Source organism: Pecten maximus, chromosome 4 (genome assembly GCF_902652985.1).
Source record: "Pecten maximus chromosome 4, xPecMax1.1, whole genome shotgun sequence".
Lineage (NCBI taxonomy): Eukaryota > Metazoa > Mollusca > Bivalvia > Pectinida > Pectinidae > Pecten > Pecten maximus.
The window spans coordinates 11,096,761-11,120,977 of NC_047018.1; the positions used below are offsets into that span (position 1 = coordinate 11,096,761).

General features: G+C 34.8%; 2 protein-coding genes across 2 annotated transcripts in view; one reads left to right on the plus strand and one right to left on the minus strand.

Annotated features, from left to right (window-relative positions):
* Positions 1-21: 21 nt before the first annotated feature.
* Positions 22-651, minus strand: LOC117325222. Its single transcript, XM_033881312.1, has one exon. It carries the CDS (start codon positions 516-518, stop codon positions 48-50), a length of 471 nt encoding a protein of 156 aa, XP_033737203.1. The 5' UTR covers positions 519-651; the 3' UTR covers positions 22-47.
* A 1,999-nt stretch (positions 652-2,650) lies between these two features.
* Positions 2,651-24,217, plus strand: part of LOC117325220 (protein Hook homolog 3-like) — a 44,369-nt gene continuing 22,802 nt past the window's right edge. The window contains 5 exon segments of the mRNA XM_033881309.1: positions 2,651-2,762; positions 14,924-15,009; positions 17,782-17,854; positions 18,951-19,001; positions 22,809-22,860. Coding sequence (XP_033737200.1) covers positions 2,724-2,762; positions 14,924-15,009; positions 17,782-17,854; positions 18,951-19,001; positions 22,809-22,860 — 301 coding nt within the window. The 5' untranslated portion in view covers positions 2,651-2,723.

Sequence of the window (24,217 nt, forward strand, 5' to 3'; positions counted from 1 at the left end):
CAAAGATGCATCTTTCTTTTTCTGAATTTTGAAACCCATTGGAAATCTCACAGTGTGGGAAAATCCGAGTGGTCTGTAGTGATACGGTCACTTGGAGACAGCAACAGTTTTTTATTCGAGTCTGAAACTAAAGATTGTGTTACGGCAGACATCTGAACCGAATTAACTTCTTTAGAACCAAAATTATCCTCATCATGAGATTTCACAGAGAACTGAGATACAACCTCTGAGTCTGTAGGTGAGGGCATTAAGCTAGATGCATTTGGTAAAAGGCTATTTGTTGGTAAATATTTACTTGTTTCATAACAATCGGGTGTATTTTTGCTATTAGTATGGATATCATCACTTTGTGTTTCATAACTTGCAGTTGGTTTACAGCAAACCACAACAGATCCACTGATCATCTTGTCTTCTACGTGACATCTGAGATCCAGAATGTAATGGTAAACAAGAATGTCTCTTACATTGGCCATTAATGGCAAATCATTTTCATGACAGGAGTCCTCCTCATGTGACATCTTGCCTCAGTCTTTCCTATGCCCTCTGAAATCACAAAGAAAGATGTAAAATATAAAAGTTTTATCTTTTTAACTTAACAGTGACTTTATGCTCATGCTTATCAAGTTTCTGTATGTTAGATGGAGACTTTGAAGTTCAACCTCATTTTTGACTTCTGAAAAAAACTACATGTGAAATGTTTTTAGCATTATTCACATATACAAGGTCTTGATGTCTTTACCAAAATTGTGAATTTCATGAACCAGAGGTCTCACGTTTGCGCCTTGGGAGTGGGTAAACTTAACTAAAGTTTATATAGGGAAATCACATTTTTAAATATCATTTGCTTGATTTCTATTGGAATTCATTTTAACTTTGATAATATTATCATAATGAGATGACTAGCTTGATGGTATGCACAGGTTGACCATGACTTACTCCTAAGGGCTGATGGGCGTGACCAAAAAGGGTCAAATTAACTGCAAATTAAAAAAACTTCTTTTCAAGACCTACATAAGGTAGAATCAAATACTCTGCATAGATGGTAGTCTTAAGGTTCTTTACCAAAATTATAACCCTGAGGTCTGACGTTTGCCCCTGGAGGGGGTAAAATTTACCATAGTTTTTATAGGGAACACACATTCCTAGGGGCATAAGGGCGGGCCAAAAAGGGTCAAATTAACCGAAATATTTCAAAACTCAGATGACCACTATGGCCCATGGGCCTCTTGTTCAGCATACTTTTATTTAAAATATAATATTATAATGAAAATACAAAACACAATTTATGAAAATACAGTTTGATACTTCAATACAAGCAACGACGTCAACAGTTTTTAAATATATAAATTTTGAATGATATGTAACTGACACTATATGCATTTGATTTTTTAATCATAATTTTGGGCTCTTTTACTCTTCACAGAAGCAACAATCAAACTTTTTTTCCATCACTTAAACAGATCAAAACCTTTTTTAACTCCATAGCTGCAAACAATGATTTTTTTTTAAACGGAAGCAAACTATTTTTTTCACAAATACCCCACTCCCCCTGGGCCCCACCGAGAAGTTAAATGGTTGGTGCCTAAATTCATAATAGATCATTGTTATAATGTCAATAGATAACAAAGACATGCAAAGTAAAACTAGCAGGTGGAGAAATTTATAATACTAGTATTGTAAATTACTAGTGTAACAGGAGCGTGTCGGGACCAGTTTGTTATGTACAAACTGCACCCGGCACACTACCCTGAATCGCACGTCAACCCAGGTTCGTTGGGTCTGCTTGTTAACGCTGGTGAAGGAGACTCGACACAATTAAACAGTTAACAATATTTATTACATTTCCACAAAAAGTACACAACACAATCACATACTGGGCCCAATGTTTACAACATACATAACATCCTATACCCTACCCTCTATCAGCTATAGCTCAACCCCCATCCCGCCTAATGCACCCCGCTACTGCTAGTAATCACCTAAGTGTGACGGTTTCAGGAACTCAATCCCTCCAAACTGCCCGCTGTAAAAGATCGCAGCACCCGTATATATACACCCCGGTAACAATGCACACACGACCGACCAATCAAACACAGTACACTCACATAGGGTCTCGACACAATGCACAATGCATGACAGGTACACGTGGACAAACACACACAACGGCCACTCTTACCTAACTAGCACAGGAACTTCATTCAACACATTAACACATAGAACACAAAATGTACACTTATTAGAAACGTCCCCCGCTACACTAGTAAATCTAGCCAGAGACATATATACACATACTATATATGTCTCTGATCTAACATAGTATATATTACAACAGCTGCGATAACGTAGCTCTGGACGACGGATGGACGGACAATTTCTGACAGATGACAGATTTCTGCCGGAGTCTCGGAGATCTAGCAGTGTTCGTTCTAACATTACAACTGTAAACAAAGACTGGTCATTGTACATGACAGTTGTTCGAACTAAGAAATAGCACGTGGTAGTACGATATGTGACGGTCTTTATAACAATATATCAAAAGAAGATTATTAGTACGAATATATATATGACATGAAATCTTACCAACTTACGAAAGGGAAAGTAAAGCGGAAGTTGATTTGACAACAACCGGAAGTTGAAATGAAATAAGAATTGTCCCCCTTGATTTTGGTTGGCCATTTTTGTTGATTTTATGGAGTTTAGAAGATAGAATATTTTTGTAGACCATGGATCGAGGCGAAGTCTGTTCTAGTCTAATAACATGGGTAAGTGAAAATAAAAGCGTTTATTTTTTATATATGCATATACCATCACCCTCCACGACTTAATTATTTAATATGGAAATTGGATATCCTTATCCTGTGAGCTGTCAGATCACGCCTCTGTAGGCCAAGTGTCAAATATTGACACTGAAAATGTCAAAATCAAAAGTGAGAAGTAAAAAAAAATGCAGCATTGGACAGAATTAAATATCTTTACGTTTATATCCATCTCATTAAAAAAAAGCTCACTTCAGTGATTTTTTTGGGACTAAACATATAGCTCTAGGTGTTTGAAATTCTGACAGTAGATTTATGTAAAAGGACCAGTGTAGATTCTACATTGTGTTAAATACATATACGGTCTCTGTCACTCAGGTGACAGAGCATGCTTCGTTGGTTCGGAAGGTGGATCCGTGGCTTATCACGCCAGAGACCAGGGTTTGATTCTTGTCAAATATGTGTTCTTCTCTGTCCTTTAATTTCGCATATATAAAAAAAATCGGGGTATTCCACTATAGAAGTACTTCTAGATAACTTGTATTTCTCAAACTGTAAGAAAAATTAAACACTGACTTTATAGTAAAAGGTGAGGATTGTGAAGTACACCACCTTCGTAAAGTTCATAATGTAATCCAGGCAGATAGCTTTTTGCTTTGCTCAGCAGCTTTACTTGTTCTCCTATTACCAAAGGAGGGAATTACAAAACAAGGTGGTGCAAATCTTATTTCAAGATAGTATATAGACTATATGGCATTTCAGTTTGACTAAACAATTGCATGAAATGAATAATATTCGATAACACAAAAGGATTGGATCCGGATAATTCTTCTAATTACATTTGACAGGTGTGCATATTGTTTGACCCTGCTCACTAGTACTGCTTACAGTACACCTTTTACAGATTGGACCAAGTCTGTGCATAGCTAGTTATGAGACTGGAGAAAACTTAAACAATTAAATTGTAATAGGAATCGAAGTAGCAATGAAAAATACCTTGCTCACACTGGGGCTCAAACTAGCGACCTCTCGCTCAAAAGGCAAACATCCTACCACTAGGTTAAAGGGAAATTCCTGCTAGTCTGAGCTAGTAAGATGACTTTATACTCTCTACATTTACACTACTCCCTCCTTCACGAAGTCTTCGCCCGCGAAGACAACCACAACCCAGGTTCTTCAGTCTGATGAGCTAGTAACACTGGTACCCAGAAAAGTACTAATTTCCTCGTGGAATGCCTAATAATTAGGCATTCCCGATTATATTAGGCATTCCACGAGGAGATTAGGTACAAAATGAGGAAATTAGAACTTCCACGAGGATTTTAGGCCTAACTGAGGAATTTAGGCATTTCGTGAGGAGATTAGGTATAAACCATGAGGAAATTAGGCATAACATTTTTAAACGTACCGGTGTGATCATGTCACGCACCAACGCCCACGCAGCGTGGGGTAGCCTTAGGCGAGTGCCGATCAGCCAGTGTTTACCTGTGTTCTGGTCTGACATGGTCACTCTGTCAGTAGGCCTATTATACGTGTAGCTTGATGTTTAGTGTAAAGTCATCACATTTATGTCATTACATTTATGTAACAGTGTCTTATTTTATGTTTCAGGTATCAACAGCAGTCGGAAAGAAATTCAAGTGAATTATTAAACATTAAAATTCAATCTAAAAAACGAACGTGTTCAATTGTTTTCTAGTTTGTTTGCATGTTTCATCACCCGGCGGTCATTACGTAAAATTAAAGATTATAGCTTAAGTGGCTTCAACACGGCCCTGTATTTAATTGATTTTGTCATTGAAATATATCATAGCACTCGAAAATGATTCACCTTTGAAGCGATCATTTTGGCCATACGATGCTGCGGTCGTAGATTTATGTTGTGTTGAATGTTTACCGAAGGCCGCCCAAGAAAAAAAATGAGAATAATCATAGACATCAACTCCTTCCACATTGATTACTCCGTAAATAAGGTGTTGTTTAATCGTTTTGTTTCAATATTGCAGCGTTATGATACCGTATAGATTCCGAAGTAAATTGTTTGTTTACACGCATCAACTTCACGTTCCGAGTCTCAGAGAGCCATGCGGTAATCGATAGATCCCGATAGATGGCGCTTAACAAGAAAAGGTAACTCTAAAGTCATACTTCACGGAACATATGTTTTATTGTACTGTACATACTTCAGGAATAAGATTAAAAACAGAAAATTCAAATACAAATCGTTTGACTTTTTGTTATTGTGTCCGACCGGACATGTCAACGATCGCATCAAGCCTATACAGGTAAGTTATTGTGTATGTGATTGTATTATATTTGCTTTTCAGAAATTGGACGTATGCGGTACTGCACATACAGACATTCAGAAATTAGTGTCGTTTTATGACCGACACACTTCGATACATGTCCGGGTTATGTCATTGTGCTTGTGTATATGTTTATCTATATTTAATTGCTTAAAAACAATAATAAAATGTGCGCTGTTTTTGTTATTTTATATATAGACAAATACTATTGGTCGAGACCAAATATTATTGAATTAACAAATTAATGAATATGACTGATGTTAAAAAACTAATGAAAATGTGTATTTTTATCAGATTAATTAACAACATGATTCGTCCTCCTTGATAAATAAGAATGAAAATATTTTGTAGTGAAACTGTGCCATGTATCAACTACGAACACTACTTTAATTGTATATATTATATTGTAAATATGTTTTTCTCTATATATCATGTCAATAGGTGAAAAGAGAATAAAATGAATTTGAAATTTAAAAAAAAATTGTTATTATGAGCGACTGGGCATGTCAGGTATACAGGTAAGAGAATTCATGATCACTGTTCTCCGGCAGGCTGACGACGACCATCTGTCAGAAATTGTCCGTCCGTCGTCCAGAGCTACGTTATCGCAGGTAAGTGTGTGTTATTCAAAGGACATACATATGTAATACACGATTCAATATTTTGTCAATCACCAAATAATGTATATTAGTTATGTGTTTACCATTTCTTACTATAAATCATTACTATAAAAAGGAACGCGGCATCATTTTTTTTCTAAAATAATTTGCGATTTTATTCGCAAATTGGTATTCAAATAAACATACCAACAATGAATCAGGTCTGGATACTCTGGTTTGCGAGTAAAGACGATACACACGTACAGTAAACTAACGCATTATCTGCTTTTAGTCATGAAGGACACTTAATTCATTCAAAAGGTAAAAAATAAATTGTAGATTAATTATGATGTACAATAGACTAAATATCTCCAGAATGAAAAATCGGTGTTGGAACTTACAATGTACTTCTACAGAAACATATTTTCATCCCGTTTTTAACATGTCATGGTCTCATGGATTGCCGACGATTAAATGTCTGAGAAAGATTCATGTAAAGGTGATTTCCAAAAATTATAACATTATTGATAGTTTGCGTACAGGTACATATCATAGTTACTTATTAAAACAGAGACATATATAGATGTTTATCGTGCAAATGCCACCGCAATGTCGGAATACACCCACCATATATATTTTCGCTGTATACGGCAGTGACGGAAAACAGTTGTATTTTGGAATCTTAGCACGTGCGTAAGTTCGACTGAGCTACTTGAAAGTGAAACTACGTTTAAAAGGCGAACATATTTCAATCATTTTTGACACCGTTTCACTTCAAAATGATGACTTTTGATGATTATTTTGATGACTGCTGTAGGATAAATAGAATACATGGTCAGTGTCTTAAAATATCAGCTGTATTTTTGGCTCGGGACAGAAAGACAAAAGTGGTCTTTATTTACCCTCGCCAAAATACAGCTTATATTTTAAGACACTGACCATGTATTCTGTATGTACATAAGTCTCTGATTAAAACCATAGTTTTAACTTGGTTGTTTTTATGATGAAAAAGTATAGGCCTACAATTAAGTTGACCGTGACTAATTACGATTAAAACTAATTAAACTCGCAACAATTAAAGTGTATGTTTTTTTGTGTGTTTTTTTTTAATTGTATACATATCGTGAAGTGATTGGGATCCGTGAGATCTTACGTTTCATTGATGTGTCGTAAGTGATGTCTTCTCTTAAAACAGGACTAAAATGATATACAAACATGTTCGGAGAATTACGTAAATACCAGGTGTGAAATTACGGCTCACAAACTCGTCACACACCTGTCACTGCACCACAGGTGTCCGTGATTTTTGGCGGTTTAATCGGCACGTGCTAATAATTGCTTGTTAGTACGTACACGGAGCTTGAAGGAAATGCATATTTTGTTCAAATCAAACAGATATATATTTTTTAATTCAGTGAGTTTCGAAGATTTGCCTATAGAATAATTAACCTTAATTGGCTCCTTCATATACCCAAAACTGAGAAATGACAATATTTTATTCTCATAAACATATAAAGTTTAGAGAATTACATTTGTATATACATACAAAATTTGTACAGGACATATGATATAATACATCGATACATTTGTTAAGCAAGAGATTATGTTAAATATTGTTGAGTCGTATACTTATTTCTTTAATTGATTTCACAAGTGATTTCAATTCATCGTCTACTACAAAATTAAAAAGAGTATTAAATTTTAATGACAAGGTCTTTCATAATAGTATCTAAATACATATTTTTTTTCTGTTTAATGCTATTTGATGATACAATTTAATAGGTAATGGAATTCGTCTCCTATTTCATTCAGGTTACGAAGACTACAGATTCTATTTTCTCTTAGGATGTTATTCCATCTTATGTATTCGATTGGTAATTAAATGTTACAAATTCGAAATTTACAATAGGAATAGGCTAGCTTAGAAGGGAGGTCAAGTAGATATGTTGAAAAATTACTCTCGCTGTTTTGGCAAGAAAGAATTTAAGTTCTTCAACATTTTTTTCACATCATGTTTGAAATTAATTTCAAACTTCTATTATGAATGTATTGTCACAGTAAAACTTATAAAGTTCGAACCATAAATGGCCATTCTGAATTTCTCTTCCGTGTCAATTGAACAATGTATTTTTATATATACCATCCGAAGGATATTATGTAAGTCATTACATGTTATAAACGGCCCGTTATAATAGAACATTATTCAAATGTTTTACAAGTTATAAACAACCCGTTAAAACGGGAAATTATTCAAATTTTACATGTTATATATGACCCGTTATAATAGAAAATTAGAAAGATGTTAATGTTATATACGGCCCGTTATAATAGAAAATTATGTCTCTGGTTTCGGTAGCACTTGTTATTAACTTATATATATATTACTCGCAAATATAACTAAAAAATTAATCAGCACTTGCATGATTTTTTTTGTCTAATTCGCATTAATTGCAGGTATAAGTTGGATGCTTCCATGATATTTATATAATTACAGGCTAAAGATCACGATAAATTGAACAATCAGTTGGATATTTAAACAATATTTTATCTATTTGTATATGCAGTTGGATATTTAAACAATATTTTATCTATTTGTATATACATGTATATAAAAACACATTGTGCAATTGACACAGAAGAGAAATTCAAGCATGAGCTCCACTAAGGTGCGAACTCTATAAGTTTTACTGTGACAATACATGCATGCATATAGAATATAATTATAAAAAAAAAATCTAGTTCAGAAAATACCACCAAATTCCAAAATAATATCTGTTCCATTGAAAGGACATCGGATTTACTATATGACTAAGTCTGTTCGACACATATATGTAGGAAGTGTGGCGGGGTATAGCAGTTAAGTATGGGGTTTCAATACAGCCCCGATATTAATGTTGAGTGTGATCAAGTTATTTCTTTTATAATTCTTATAAACGGATATAGGAGAGAAATACGTTTGAAGTTATTTCTTTTATAATTCTTATAAACGAACTTGTGGAGGGAAATGTGAATATTATTTATAATTCTTATATAACGGACAAACATGTAGTTTTTAAATTTTGGCAGTTAAATCATCAGTGACCAAATCAGTGACAGTAACCGATACGTCAAGGTACGGCGCCACAGGACACTCACTAGGTGGTACTGGTACATACTGTAATTGATCGGCACATTTCAAAATCATGTGGCGTGCGAACACCTCGCGGGACACTCACCTTGCATTTAACTTCGCCTGTACAATCAAAATCAAATTTTGCATGTTATAGGTTCTATGTTCATCTGCATGATACAGAAAATATAATCTTAAAATATCACTTACCGAATTGCAGGGCGTGCAAAAAAACTCATAGGACATTAGGTGGACCGCTAATTTCTCAATGCCTACTGAGTACGAATTCAGTACGGAATTATGGCTAACTCGTACCCTTTCCAACCCGTACCCAAACAAACTCGTACCCAAAATTGGCGGAATCGCACCCAACGTTGGCGGAATCGTACTTAAAATTGGCGGGCTCGTACCCAGGGAAATTGGCGAAGTCGTACCCATCTTACAAAATTAATTTAAATGAAAATGACGTCCTTTTAATGAAAAATTGTATAGAATTAAATACATATATCGGTGTCCAGTGACTTTTGCACGCCCAGGAATTCGTTAATTAATATGTTTAGAGTATTCTTTTTCTGTAACATACAAATTGTACTTATATCTAACATCGTGCGACATTTCATTGCAATCGGACGAATGTATATCGATGTATTTTGTGAATCCAGCCTTCGGTGATCACTTCACTGTCCGTGGGATATGTTAATTACAGAATTTCAAATCTGAAACCTGAAATACAATACTTACAAAATCTTATTATTTCATCATGACCATGAATACATACATACAGTTTCCAAGTGATCAATAAATGCATTAATATTGAATATAACAATCATTGAGACAAGTAATCATCTGACACGACAGATCATCTATCCGTGACTCCGCCCACCTGCGGTGTAGTCTAATTGGATTAGTTTATATAACTTTGGCGCCTGTCTAGCTGTCAACTAACCCGCGTCACCGCCTACTTGTGTTCATTGGAAGACGGTGACAGGTGACGAAATCTGTCAATAGGCGGAGTCACGTAACTAGCAAATTAGGTGTCGTGCTGTTTGTCCCACATCATCAGTTTGCTTATGTCTTTTCTTATATAAAAAGAATATCCTGTTGATACCAGAAACATAAAAAATAACGTTAGTTAAATACCGAAATACCATCTTGTACTGCTGCAACAACACGTGTACAAAAATGACCGTTTGTTGCCCGAGTGAAACTACGTACGATTGGCGTTTTGAAATATTAGGTTGTGCATTTTCAATTTTTTTTCACATTTCGTGAAGAGAGGTCGGCCCTGAAAAGGACCGTTTTCAGAGGTACTGGTCGTTTACTGTCGGGACAATGCGGTAGGGTAAATTTTATCTAGATCCCAAGAAGATGGTTCTAATCACACTGGTATCAGCCCAATAAGGTCGGATACAAAATAAAATCAGCGGCATTTTTATGTTAGATATTAGGAACTTAAGATTTTTAATTGCTCTGTCCGTGGTTACACAAATGTAGGAGTATGGTATGTCCCTGCATGTACAAATGGCACGAAATATCATCATTTATTTCAGTAAATATTAATCGACCTTTTTTATTATTTAATACGGATCTCGTGTCATGATTCACAATTTGTTTACAGGCTCTAACTTTGAAATACTGCAATACAATTTGACAGGCTATATTTGTATTCGACATAAAAGGGTCTATGAAATAAATAATATATTGAATTAGTTGTGAAGTCGTCATTTTTAACGTGCGGACTCCCCTGTACATTTTTTACGCTACATAAATGGTTTTTTTTTACCGTACCGTACATCAAAGAAAAAAAAATAGCCGTACATAAGTGTTATCCGTGTTCATTTTACGGAAAATGGTTTTGCTAGTGCGCAGTTTTAGTTTACATTGCAATAGCGTGTACGACACGTGTTTTCATTACACACACATCATTTTATTTGCCGGTTTCTATTAAAAAGGACAACAACAAAAACAAACAAAAAATTGGTCGTTGTTCATTTTGTCAGATTGAAATCATAGCTGGCTGGTTTCATGTACATACGTGTAGTGTATGTTTCTACATAGATTGTATGTACCTAAAATAACGAGATACATGCTGGAATAGATAAAAACATTTTTACTATCAAACAAACTTTAATATTCTTTATTATTTTAATTGAAAAAGAAGGGTACGGGTTCGCCAGTTTTTGCGGGTACGTCTTAGCCAAAATTTTGGTACGGGTTTGTGGGTAACGTTACGACTTTGAATTGGTACTAGTTAACTATCTCCCTTTCTGAAAAGCAAATGTAACTCTATGCTGCATACAATAATTCATGCATACACAAAAACTTACCTCTATAGGCTTGATGCGATCGTTGACATGTCCGGTCGGACAAAATAACAACAAGTAAATTCATTTGAATTTTGTTTTTATTCTAGAAAATCTAATTCCTGAAGTATGAAGTATGACATTAGAGTTGACTTTCCTTGTTAAGCGCCATCTGTCGATCCGGTGATAAACATATACACAAGCACAATGACATAACCCGGACATGTATCGAAGTGTGTCGGTCATAAAACGACACTAATTTCTGAATGTCTGTATGTGCAGTACCGCATACGTCCAATTTCTGAAAAGCAAATATAATACAATCACATACACAATAACTTACCTGTATAGGCTTGATGCGATCGTTGACATGTCCGGTCGGACACAATAACAAAAAGTCAAACGATTTGTATTTGAATTTTCTGTTTTTAATCTTATTCCTGAAGTATGTACAGTACAATAAAACATATGTTCCGTGAAGTATGACTTTAGAGTTACCTTTTCTTGTTAAGCGCCATCTATCGGGATCTATCGATTACCGCATGGCTCTCTGAGACTCGGAACGTGAAGTTGATGCGTGTAAACAAACAATTTACTTCGGAATCTATACGGTATCATAACGCTGCAATATTGAAACAAAACGATTAAACAACACCTTATTTACGGAGTAATCAATGTGGAAGGAGTTGATGTCTATGATTATTCTCATTTTTTTTCTTGGGCGGCCTTCGGTAAACATTAAAACAACATAAATCTACGACCGCAGCATCGTATGGCCAAAATGATCGCTTCAAAGGTGAATCATTTTCGAGTGCTATGATATATTTCAATGACAAAATCAATTAAATACAGGGCCGTGTTGAAGCCACTTAAGCTATAATCTTTAATTTTACGTAATGACCGCCGGGTGATGAAACATGCAAACAAACTAGAAAACAATTGAACACGTTCGTTTTTAGCTCACCTGGACCGAAGGTCCGGTGAGCTTATGCCATGGCGCGGCGTCCGTCGTCCGTCCGTCGTCCGTCCGTCCGTCAACATTTGCTTCAAATCGCTACTAGTTAAAACGTTCTTATCGGATTTTGACCAAATTTGGCCAGAAACATCCTTGGGGGAAGGGGAACAGATTTTGCATAAATGGTGACTCTGACCCCCGAGGGGCCAAAGGGGCGGGGCCCAATAGGGGAATTAGAGGTAATTCCTTTAAATCGCTACTAGTCATAAAGTTATGAATGGATTTGAACCCAATTTAGTCAGAAACATCCTTGGGGGAAGGGGAACAGATTTTGCATAAATGGTGACTCTGACCCTAACGGGGCCAAAGGGGCGGGGCCCAATATGGGAAATAGAGGTAATTCCTCTAAATCGCTACTAGTCATAAAGTTATGAATGGATTTGAACCCAATTTGGTCAGAAACATCCTTGGGGGAAGGGGAAGAGATTTTGCATAAATGGTGGCTCTGACCCCAGAGGGGCCAAAATGGCGGGGCACAATAGGGGAAATAGAGGTAATTCCTTTAAATCACTACTAGTCATAAAGTTATGAATGGATTTGAACCCAATTTAGTCAGAAACATCCTTGGGGGAAGGGGAACAGATTTTGCATAAATGGTGGCTCTGACCCCAAAGGGGCCAAAGGGGCGGGGCCCAATGGGGGAAATAGAGGTAATTCCTTTAAATCGCTACTAGTCATAAAGTTATGAATGGATTTGAACCCAATTTGGTCAGAAACCTCCTTGGGGGAAGGGGAACAGATTTTGCATAAATGGTGGCTCTGACCCCGGAGGGGCCAAATGGGTGGGGCCCAATAAGGGAAATAGAGGTAATTCCTTTAAATTGCTACTAGTTATTAAGATTTGAATGGATTTGAACGCAATATGGTCTGAAACATCCTTGGGGGAAGGGGAACAGATTGTGCATAAATGGTGACTGATCCTAAAGGGGCCAAAAGGGCGGGGCCCAGTGGGGGAAATAGAGGTAATTAATTTGAATCGCTACTAGTCATAAAGTTATGTATGGATTTGAACCCAATTTTGTCAGAAACAGGGGAACAGATTTTGCATAAATGGTGACTCTGACCCCCGAAGGGCCAAAGGGGCTGGGCCAAATAAGGGAAATAGAGGTTATTCCTTTAAATCGCTACTAGCTATATATAGTCATAAAGTGATGAATGCATGTTCTATAAACAATTCTTGAGGTCTTTCAGACCTTAGAGAATCTGGACTTCATTAATCTTTAAAGCAGTTCGGATTCCCACACTATAACCATATATAGCATTGTTAGAGTTTTACAAATAAAACAAATTGAATATGAACATTATTTCGACATTTGGTCTAATCCAACCAGGTGAGCGATACAGGCCCCATGGGCCTCTTGTTTAGATTGAATTTTAATGTTTAATAATTCACTTGAATTTCTTTCCGACTGCTGTTGATACCTGAAACATAAAATAAGACACTGTTACATAAATGTAATGACATAAATGTGATGACTTTACACTAAACATCAAGCTACACGTATAATAGGCCTACTGACAGAGTGACCATGTCAGACCAGAACACAGGTAAACACTGGCTGATCGGCACTCGCCTAAGGCTACCCCACGCTGCGTGGGCGTTGGTGCGTGACATGATCACACCGGTACGTTTAAAAATGTTATGCCTAATTTCCTCATGGTTTATACCTAATCTCCTCACGAAATGCCTAAATTCCTCAGTTAGGCCTAAAATCCTCGTGGAAGTTCTAATTTCCTCATTTTGTACCTAATCTCCTCGTGGAATGCCTAATATAATCGGGAATGCCTAATTATTAGGCATTCCACGAGGAAATTAGTACTTTTCTGGGTACCAGTGTAAGGTGACCTTATACTCTCTACTTTTACACTATAATGTTGACTCCAGTAGGAATAGCAACATGGTCAGTATGTTTATTATCAACATGATTCAGTTGCACGTAAATATATTAGAAATGGGGAAATAATGGCCACAAATTAGCCTATAAGCTGATAAAAGTACCCAGTACTCACTTCGAGCTATGTTCCTTTGGTAAACAATGTTCTTTCATATTCTTACATGTCTTCAGACCAACAGACATTTTTAGACCAAACAAATACTTAATCATTGTTGATATTCTGATTGCTCAAGGTTTCAGTTGTAACACTAATGCACTGATCTCTCTAGATCATGGCAAGAAAAAATTGGTTTAAACCACAAGGTAGATTATATTTTTTTAAAGCTTTTAAAACTGTTTTGATTCATCATATATGCACTTCAAAATCTATCCTTCCGACAGAAATGATGTTTGCCTGGTAATATCAAAATGGTGATTGATGAGAGCAGTTCCACAAACAAAATGCTGGTCAGATTTTTGTTGACTAGTACATGTAACATTACTAAGCTTTCCGTTTTGTAACTCTGGTAAATACTAGCCACAATATCCTGCTCGGTTATAAAGATATCTTTTTAACTCGATCAGTTTAGCGTAAGACTATAGTATTAATAAGCCAGCAGATGTCACCAGTTCTATCGCTAACAGAGGTATCATTTTAAATGAATTAGTCATGTGCTCTGTTATATTGCGCGTTAATTGGTGCTAATAATTGAACAGTCATGGTACACTATAAGCTGTTTGCTTTGAAAGTAGTGAAATCTACAATGTAAGTTTAATTTTATCAAATTCTGTCATCTGAGACCAAACAGACATTTCATCAGGTAATACCAAACAAATACAAAATGACTGTTGATTTTGTAATTGGTCCTTAACATATGGTAATATTTCACTCAACTTTACTTTGACTTGTCTAAAATGACTTCTTTATTCTGTATATAAAAAAAATGCCTTGTCATTGTAGATGCAGACGTTTGGAATCAGTGGTCCATGTCAATCTGCTGATGATCTTAGTGATGGTGTTGCTATGGCACAAGTTCTACATCAAATGTAAGTACCGTATATGACCTAATAAGGGCGCAGGTAATTGACAGTTGGGGCGCTCTTATTAAGATTCGTTATTCTGAAGTTTTATGAAACAGACTATACCTTTAATATAGCAGAATACCCAGGGCTGTGGAAACGGTAAAATATTCAGTCATAAAAATATCCCTGATGAATATATCTATTCATTATCATATAGTAAGCTTAAACATCACTTGAATATTCTTGTAAACTTGTAAAACATGCCAGCGGTTCTTTAGAACAGCTAGATCGTGTGTTCCACCATTTATGTTCAAATGGAACTATTTTGTGTTCTATTTATAGACACAGGTGATTTCCCAGATCATATCAGATATCAGACATTGTTTTCTTTGACCTAATAATTTATTTGCAATATATTTTACTAGCTTTCTGTTCTTAACAATTAACATTTAGTTAACAGAATGCATTAAGTCTGTTATTTTATCTTCAAATAAATATGGTAGTTATAGATAAGTAAATTGTATGTGTGTTTAGCATTCGGGCACATTTTGTACTGACATCTGTATGAATAGACAAAATATGGCGAAAAACTTCTGTTCCAGTGACTTAATTTGATGAAGAAAATGAACACATTAAGTAGCAAAACATTTCACATGGATTATTACTTTTGAACACCATTTTGACACTAAGTCAAAGAGTTTTTTCTTGGAAAAAAGGTAGGGGTGCCCTTATTAGGGCAGGCGACCTTATTAGGTCATATACGGTATATATATATATATACAAAAATGTATATATTACACACTATGTGAATATACGACTGACGTAATTACAAAGGCACATATTTAATTAAGGTGTGAGTAAAGTATAAGTAGATACAGAGTTGGCCATGATCAATGATATGATCAACAGGAATAAATAATTGCATAATTATGCATAATGAATTATCATGGACAATAAAATGCACTGTACACATAGCCTAATTTCCTGTAAAATGTATATACATTTTGTATCTTGACATTTTTTTCATCACAATTGCCTCAATTTATCAACTCTGTGGGCTATCTATAAACTAGTACGTATGTATACATGCCCATTGAAATAATAATTTAAATAGATATATATTTCCCATGTAAGACTTGGCTCTATGCAAGAATAATAGAGTCCATGATCATATGTAGGTATGTGGAATAGGGAAATTCTACCCTCGGGTGTAGAATTTGGGGTCAGAACCAAGGCTTGTATATGTATCTTACATATGCAAAGGTGTGAGAAAAAGCTATTTTACATAGCATTTCATGTGTGCAAAGTAATATGCATTCATTAATGGGGACAAATTTTAAATATAGCATCGTCTGCATGTGTTTACATATATATATGTCAATCGTCTTCGTCAATGTCAGGTTTAAAAAGTTGGACTTGACTATAAGAATATATACATGTATTCAGTAATTAAGATACATATGCATAATACTAGCAATGGCTACACAGTAAAATGGTTCCGTCTACATCAGCACGGAGCCTGAAATTTTGGTTACTTTACTCAGTAGGTACCCTCAGTAGGTGTACATGTATTTGGACTTATCCTATATATATTAGTATTGTGTACATGTAGCACATTTTCAGACGTTTTTTGGTACTTGGATAAACAAACATTCTGTAAAAATTACACCCCTCAAGCTCGCACATAAGAAAATATTTGTTCTAATTGTAACACAAAGTCTGTATTTATATATAGCGGCCAAGAAAACCGAAGTCATCCTAGCTTTTTACTGATCGTCTTTATTGACAGGCCTACCTTTGACATTCTATCAAGAACACGGTCACCGGTCAACACATATAATTCTATGTCACAGAAAAGAATGATTACTCATATAGAGTTACTGTTCTCTGATTCACAAATAAGTTGCCAAATTTAAAATCACTGTGAATATTACCGCCCAAGAAACATCGCTGCTTCATGACAATCAAGATTAATATCTCACTCCCAATAGCCCCTTGAACTATGACTAGAATTTCAATGACAGTTGTGACATCATGCAGTGATGAAGTAATTTATAAAAAAAATGTGACAGTGAAGTAAAATGCATGGTATGTTCCGTAAAATGATCAAATATGTCGAAGTGCAAATCAAATTATATGTAAAATTGGAAAACACCTTTCCTTGTTGATTTTTGAAAGTATTGTTGATAGAACTTCTTCTTTTTTGGGGGGATCAGGTACGGTGTTGACAATTTGATCATGGTCATGTCATGAGTCAGTCAAGTTACAGCAATTTTTATCAGCAAATTATTCATTCAAGATCATCATGCATTGAACCATGAATGGAATGAGTGCAAACTTAATTACAGTTTGCCATAATTTGATGTGATCTTTCATAATATTATAAGTATTTTTGGTAAAAATGTCAAATAAAAAAATTGGAAAATGAAAATTATGGATAGCTGATTGACATTTTTGCCACAAATTTGGTAGTGATATGAAAGGAAAAGACTCTTTCATTATAAATGTGTGTATCAACTCTATGTAGGATAGGGATATTCCGCCCTTGGGATTACAAAATGCAGTAAAACCTTCAGCAAGCCTCAGGTTTCATAACATTTTGTGACCCCTCAGATATCACTATCCTACATAAACACATATGAAAGAGTGTTATAGTCACCTGTACTTGCCATATTATTGTTTCTTTCTCATAAATTTGACTGATCTGTATGATCAAGGATTTCTTATATTACTAGATTTCACAGTTGATGGTCTTGATCAGCAAACTAGCTAGGTAACAATTATATTTCCTTTCAGTGCACCAAATTTCTTCAATGAAGTATGGATGACCAAGATAAAGACAGACGAAGTTACTAATTGGAGATTGAAGGTAATGTGTATATAATTATATAAATATTCAAAAGATAAAATAAAAACACAGTAGTTGAGTTTCACTAATGTTTGTAGGCTTATGGCCATCTTTAGGCAATTGCTTTTAAAGTCTTAGTAATCATAAAGACACTATGATGTAATCAATAGTAGGCCTAGTGAAGGTAATAACATTATTATCAATAAGGTATCATGTCGCTATATAGTAAATAAAAATCAAATGTTCCTATTTGCAAAGTCTTTTTGTGATACCAGTACCTGCAATAATCCTGTATGGAGAAAGTTCCTTTTCCACACATGTCTAGGTGTGCACTTGACTTGGTGGAATTTTATGTGTATTTAACTTAATTAGATCAACAAAGCAAAGTTAATTATCGCTGGTGTTTATGAATTGTATATACCGGTATACATGTATTCAACTATCTCGATGTTTGCTATCTTCACATGAAAACACTTGCGATAATCAACTTGCTTTGTCGTTCGTTTGTTCTTATTTTTAATCGATACACAATATTGTCATCAAACTGAACCACATATATATATAAAAAGATAAGATCAACATGGTAGTTGTGTTAAAGCTAATGATTTTAGTCCCAGCAGCCATCTTCCAGCTATCTTCAGATGCATGGCTGCTATAGGGCAATACCACAAACACAAATATCATGTAGATTTTATCTTTTTAGATATTTAAGCAATTTACATTGTATTTCCGAACTTAAAGATGGGGATATATAGTTATCAATTTGTACGTGTGTACATCCATCCGTATCACAAAGCTTGCATAGTACAGCAATTCTCTGTTAACAGATTTAGTTTGTATTTCACACCATTATGACATCAGTTCTACATCTGATTTATTTTTGTAGTCACCAGTCAAGGTTGAAAGGTCAAAGGTCATACTTGACTACTTTAGTGATGATATGCACTGCTTTTTTGTGAAGGGAGTGGGGATATTTACAACTTTGCCTTTACTCTGTTATTGATACAACTTCTGTTTAACTTCTATCATAGACTATATTGAATTACAAGTCTCATTACATATTAGTCTAGAGTGACATTTAAATCTTTTAATAATTACATACCAAATTACTTTACAGGTCAGCAACTTGAAAAAAGTATTGAAAGGAATTTTGGAGTACAACTTAGAGGTAAACCTGCTTACTTTTTAGGGCACCTGCATGCTGGGACAAAGTCTCAGTTGACCTATTGCAATCGCCTTTTGTCTGACGTCGTCCATAGTAATCAATTTACATTTTCAACTTCTTCTCAATAACCAACAAGCCAAGTTAACTGATACTGGGTCTGTTGCATGCTAGGACGAAGGGCTACCTAATTTGTTCAAATGAATGACCTTGAACCTCATTCAAGGTCATTTGGTCAAAAATGCTTCAATCTTTAAATAACTTCTCGATAACCAATTGCAAGAGGCCAAGAGACCTGATATTAGGCCTGTAAAATGCTGCGATAAAGGGCTATCAAGTTTGTTCAAATGAATGACCTTGACCTTTATTCAAGGTTACAGGGATAAAGTATGCTAAAATCTTTTAACGACTTCTTTTCAATAACCAAGAGACCCAAGGATTGATATTGGGTTTGTAGCATAGTTGGAAAAGGGCTATCAAATTTGTTCAAATGGGCAACCATCATTCAAGGTCATAGGGGTCAATTATGCTAAAATCTTTTACCTACTTCTTGATGACCAAGTGACCCAGATAACTGATATAAGGCCTGTAGCATGTGGAGATAAAGAGCTACCAAGTTTGTTCAAATGGATGACCTTGACCTTCATTCAAGGTCACAGGGTTGAAATATCCTTAGTTCTTTAAACAACTTCTTCTTGCTAACCAAGAGGCTCAGAGACCTGATACAGGAGTTTGTAGCATGTTAGGATAAAGGGCTACTTAATTTGTTCAAATGGATGACCTTTACCTTCATTCAAGGTCACAGAGGTTAAATATGCTAAAATTTTAAAACAAGTTCTTCATCATACACTACTGCATACCCAAGCCCTTAAAACGGCCATTAAAAACCCCATTAAAATTTCCCATTATAAAACCATCAATCATGCTATTAATTTTGTACCTTTAATTGCTATTAATTGAAAAATTTTAATACAAGTTTGATAGTCTTTAAATGTGACAGTTTTCAATTTTAATGATCATCAAAGGGTTGAAACAAATCAATTAGTTCATGGTACTTAATTAATACATTTTAATGGCTATTAACAAAACATTTATAATGATCATTAATTATTTTAATAATGGCTTTTAATTTAACATTAATGACTATTAAAGGTACAAAATTAATGGGTCTGAAAAAAACCCAATAAAATTTAAATGCATTTTAAGGATTTTAATGGTTTATCAAATTGCCCATTACAAACCCATTAAAGTTTTCGCTAAGTAATTGCCATTACAATGTAATGGGGCCATCAATAATTAGTTTTCAATGTAATGGGCATCAAACCTTATGGTGTAATGGGCATCAAACCTTATGGTGTAATGGGCATTAAACATTTTTGGTGTAATGTAATGGCCATTAGGTTTGGAGCAAAACCATTTTTGTAATGCCCATCAACGGTGTCATTACTTTCTGAAGTGTACTCTGTAATGGCCATTACATTTCGTCAGAAAAGGTGTAATGGCCATTAAAGGTGTACAAAACTAAAAGACCATTACAAGAAAATACACTTTAATGGCCATAATTTTTACAAATATAATGACCATTACTTTTAAAGTACAAAAACTGTTTAAAGATCAACACAATGGTAATGGCCATTACGTTTTTACAAACAAAAGTGTAATGGCCATTATATATATACAGGTATACAAAATTAACGGACCTACATGTGACTATTACATAAGACGCATTCAGAAAATTTAGAAAATGCATTTTACCACTTAATTTCATCAAAGTTCATCATGAACTGTATCACTATGCATGTTTGACAATATCGTTGTACATGTAGTCCTTCCATTAAAAATTGCATTCAAAGTGATCCATCATTTGTTTCAAATTGATAACTGCTTCAAAAATGGATATTCACAGTACACAATCATGTGGACCCAAAATCCTTTTAATATTCTTCAGATACATGTAAGAGTGATTTATGTTCATTATTGCATTAATTCTCAATGTACATATGATGTGTGTTTGTACAATTTGGTTGAATAGGCAATACAATTTAAGAAATGCCAAAGCTGTTTGAATATAATGTACACTATGTAAATTTAGGTCACATGCATGGTGATTGGTTTTAAGTTAATTCTTACCTATAAACAGGTTGACATACTTCCAGAGTTGAATATTTCATTTCCTGGTAGTCTTGTATTAATGATGAACCAGGTATTAAAGATAAATACTTCCCTTCATTTGTAAAATAACATGTTGTTCATATGTGTGAGAAAAGCCTCATGGCTGCCATGTATTGGAACTCTCCTGCTTGAAGTTATTGGGCGGGAAAAATTTGGCGGGAAATTTGAAGTTTTTTTTATTGTGAAGGGGTTTAGTGAGCCTGTACAGTTTCCTTATTCTTCTTTAAGCCAACAACAAAATTGTAATATAGACATGGAATTCAACAATAACAATATAATGAAAAATAAGATACTGAAATAATACATTAATTTAAGGTCAACAATTCATGGTAGTATATTAAACATTGTCATATATATTACAATATGATGTGATGATATTTGTAATATTTGTAATGGCCATTACAAGAAAAAAAATGTCACTTATGAGGAATAACAAATGTAATGGCATTACATAAAGGTACCATTAAGTAATGGCTATTGCATTATGACCATAATTTGTTATGGTCATTAAATGGAAAATGTAATGGGCATTACATGAAGGTACCAATAAGTAATGGCCATTGCATTGTGATCATAATTTGTTATGGCCATTAAATGGAAAATGTAATGGGCATTACATGAAGTTACCAATAAATAATTGCCATTACATTGTGATCATAATTTGTTGTGGCCATTAAATGGAAAATGTTATGGGAGTACATAAAATCCACAGTTAGTAATGGCCATAACATTATGATGACTCCACTCTAATGGCCATTACAAACAGAATAAAGGCCATTAAAAAAAATACAAAACATGAAGTAATGGCCATTATTTTGTTAATGACCATTACAAAGAAAATATTGATAGGAAAGTAATTGAAATTTAGAAAAATAATGCCCATTACATTACTTAACTCCAGGTTTGTCCCAAAAATGGAAACGAGAAATAATGGCCAATTTTAATGGAATCAGTGTTTTTAATGGTTTTGTAATGGGTTTGTAATAGATTTGTAATGACTTTGCTGGGCAGTAGTGATAACCAAGAGGCCCAGATACCTAATATTGGGTTTGTAGGATGCTGTGATGAAGGGCTACCAAGTTTGCTCAAATGGATGGCCTTGATCTTTGTTTAAGGTCACATGTGGCCCACAGACCTGATATTGGGCCTATGACATCCTAGGGTACTAGTACTGTAAAGATTGTTCAAATGAATAACCTTGACCTTCATTCAAGGTCACAGGGGACAAATATGCTAGAATATATCAAAACTTAGGCCCATGGACCTCTTGTATTTTTAAGTATAACTGTGTTCTGTGCATAGGACATTCAGTTGACCCTTGTATTTCAGCAACTTCAGAAATCAAATACTATTTCTCAGAAATCTGAAGGGTCAAAACCCCAAGAATCGAATATGATTTTTGGGTGTCAAAAACATACTCTGAAGGGACTACTGGATGTCCTGATCATGAGTGTAACATGTGACCCCTACATTGTCTTCTTAATTGAGTTCACATTTTCTTTGAGATAAAAAATGCATGAGAAGTAAGAAGTAAATTTTGTACGTGTTGTTAAAGACTCACATTTAATGGCAGAGGTAAATTTGTCATTTCATGTGTCTGTACATGTGTACAGGTTGAGTAAATTTGAGCTATTATTACAGGTGATTGGTATTCAGATCCACGACTTCCAAATGCCTGATGTCAATTCTATTGGTAAGTTGTCACTACAATATCCACTACAACGTCTACTGCATGAGAACTCTGTTGGTAAGGTGTCACTACAACATATACTGTATGTGAGAACTTTATTGGTAAGGTGTTACTACAACATATACTGTATGTGAGAACTCTGTTGGTAAGGTGTCACTACAATATATACTGTATGTGAGAACTCTATTGGTAAGGTGTCACTACAATATATACTGTATGTGAGAACTCTATTGGTAAGGTGTCACTACAACATATACTGTATGTGAGAACTTTATTGGTAAGGTGTCACTACAATATAATACTGTTTGTGAGAACTCTGTTGTTAAGGTGTCACTACAATATATACTGTATGTGAGAACTCTATTGGTAAGGTGTCACTACAACATATACTGTATGTGAGAACTCTGTTGGTAAGGTGTCACTACAACATATACTGTATGTGAGAACTCTGTTGGTAAGGTGTCACTACAATATATACTGTTTGTGAGAACTCTATTGGTAAGGTGTCACTACAACATATACTGTATGTGAGAACTCTGTTGGTAAGGTGTCACTACAACATATACTGTATGTGAGAACTCTATTGGTAAGGTGTCACTACAACATATACTGTATGTGAGAACTCTGTTGGTAAGGTGTCACTACAACATATACTGTATGTGAGAACTCTATTGGTATAAGGTGTCACTACAACATATACTGTTTGTGAGAACTCTATTGGTAAGGTGTCACTACAACATATACTGTTTGTGAGAACTCTATTGGTATAAGGTGTAACTACAATATATACTGTATGTGAGAACTTTATTGGTAAGGTGTCACTACAACATATACTGTATGTGAGAACTTTATTGGTAAGGTGTCACTACAATATATACTGTTTGTGAAAACTCTATTGGTATACGGTGTCACTACAATATATACTGTATGTGAGAACTCTATTGGTATAAGGTGTCACTACAATATATACTGTATGTGAGAACTCTATTGTTAAGGTGTCACTACAACATATACTGTATGTGAGAACTCTATTGTTAAGGTGTCACTACAATATATACTGTTTGTGAGAACTCTATTGGTAAGGTGTCACTACAATATATACTGTTTGTGAGAACTCTATTGGTAAGGTGTCACTACAATATATACTGTATGTGAGAACTTTATTGGTAAGGTGTCACTACAATATATACTGTTTGTGAGAACTCTATTGGTAAGGTGTCACTACAACATATACTGTTTGTGAGAACTTTATTGGTAAGGTGTCACTACAATATATACTGTTTGTGAGAACTCTATTGGTAAGGTGTCACTACAATATATACTGTTTGTGAAAACTCTATTGGTATACGGTGTCACTACA

What these genes read in the sequence shown, in the direction of transcription:
- LOC117325222 (XM_033881312.1), bottom strand. Translation starts at nt 518, where the DNA reads ATGTCACATGAGGAGGACTCCTGTCATGAAAATGATTTGCCATTAATG.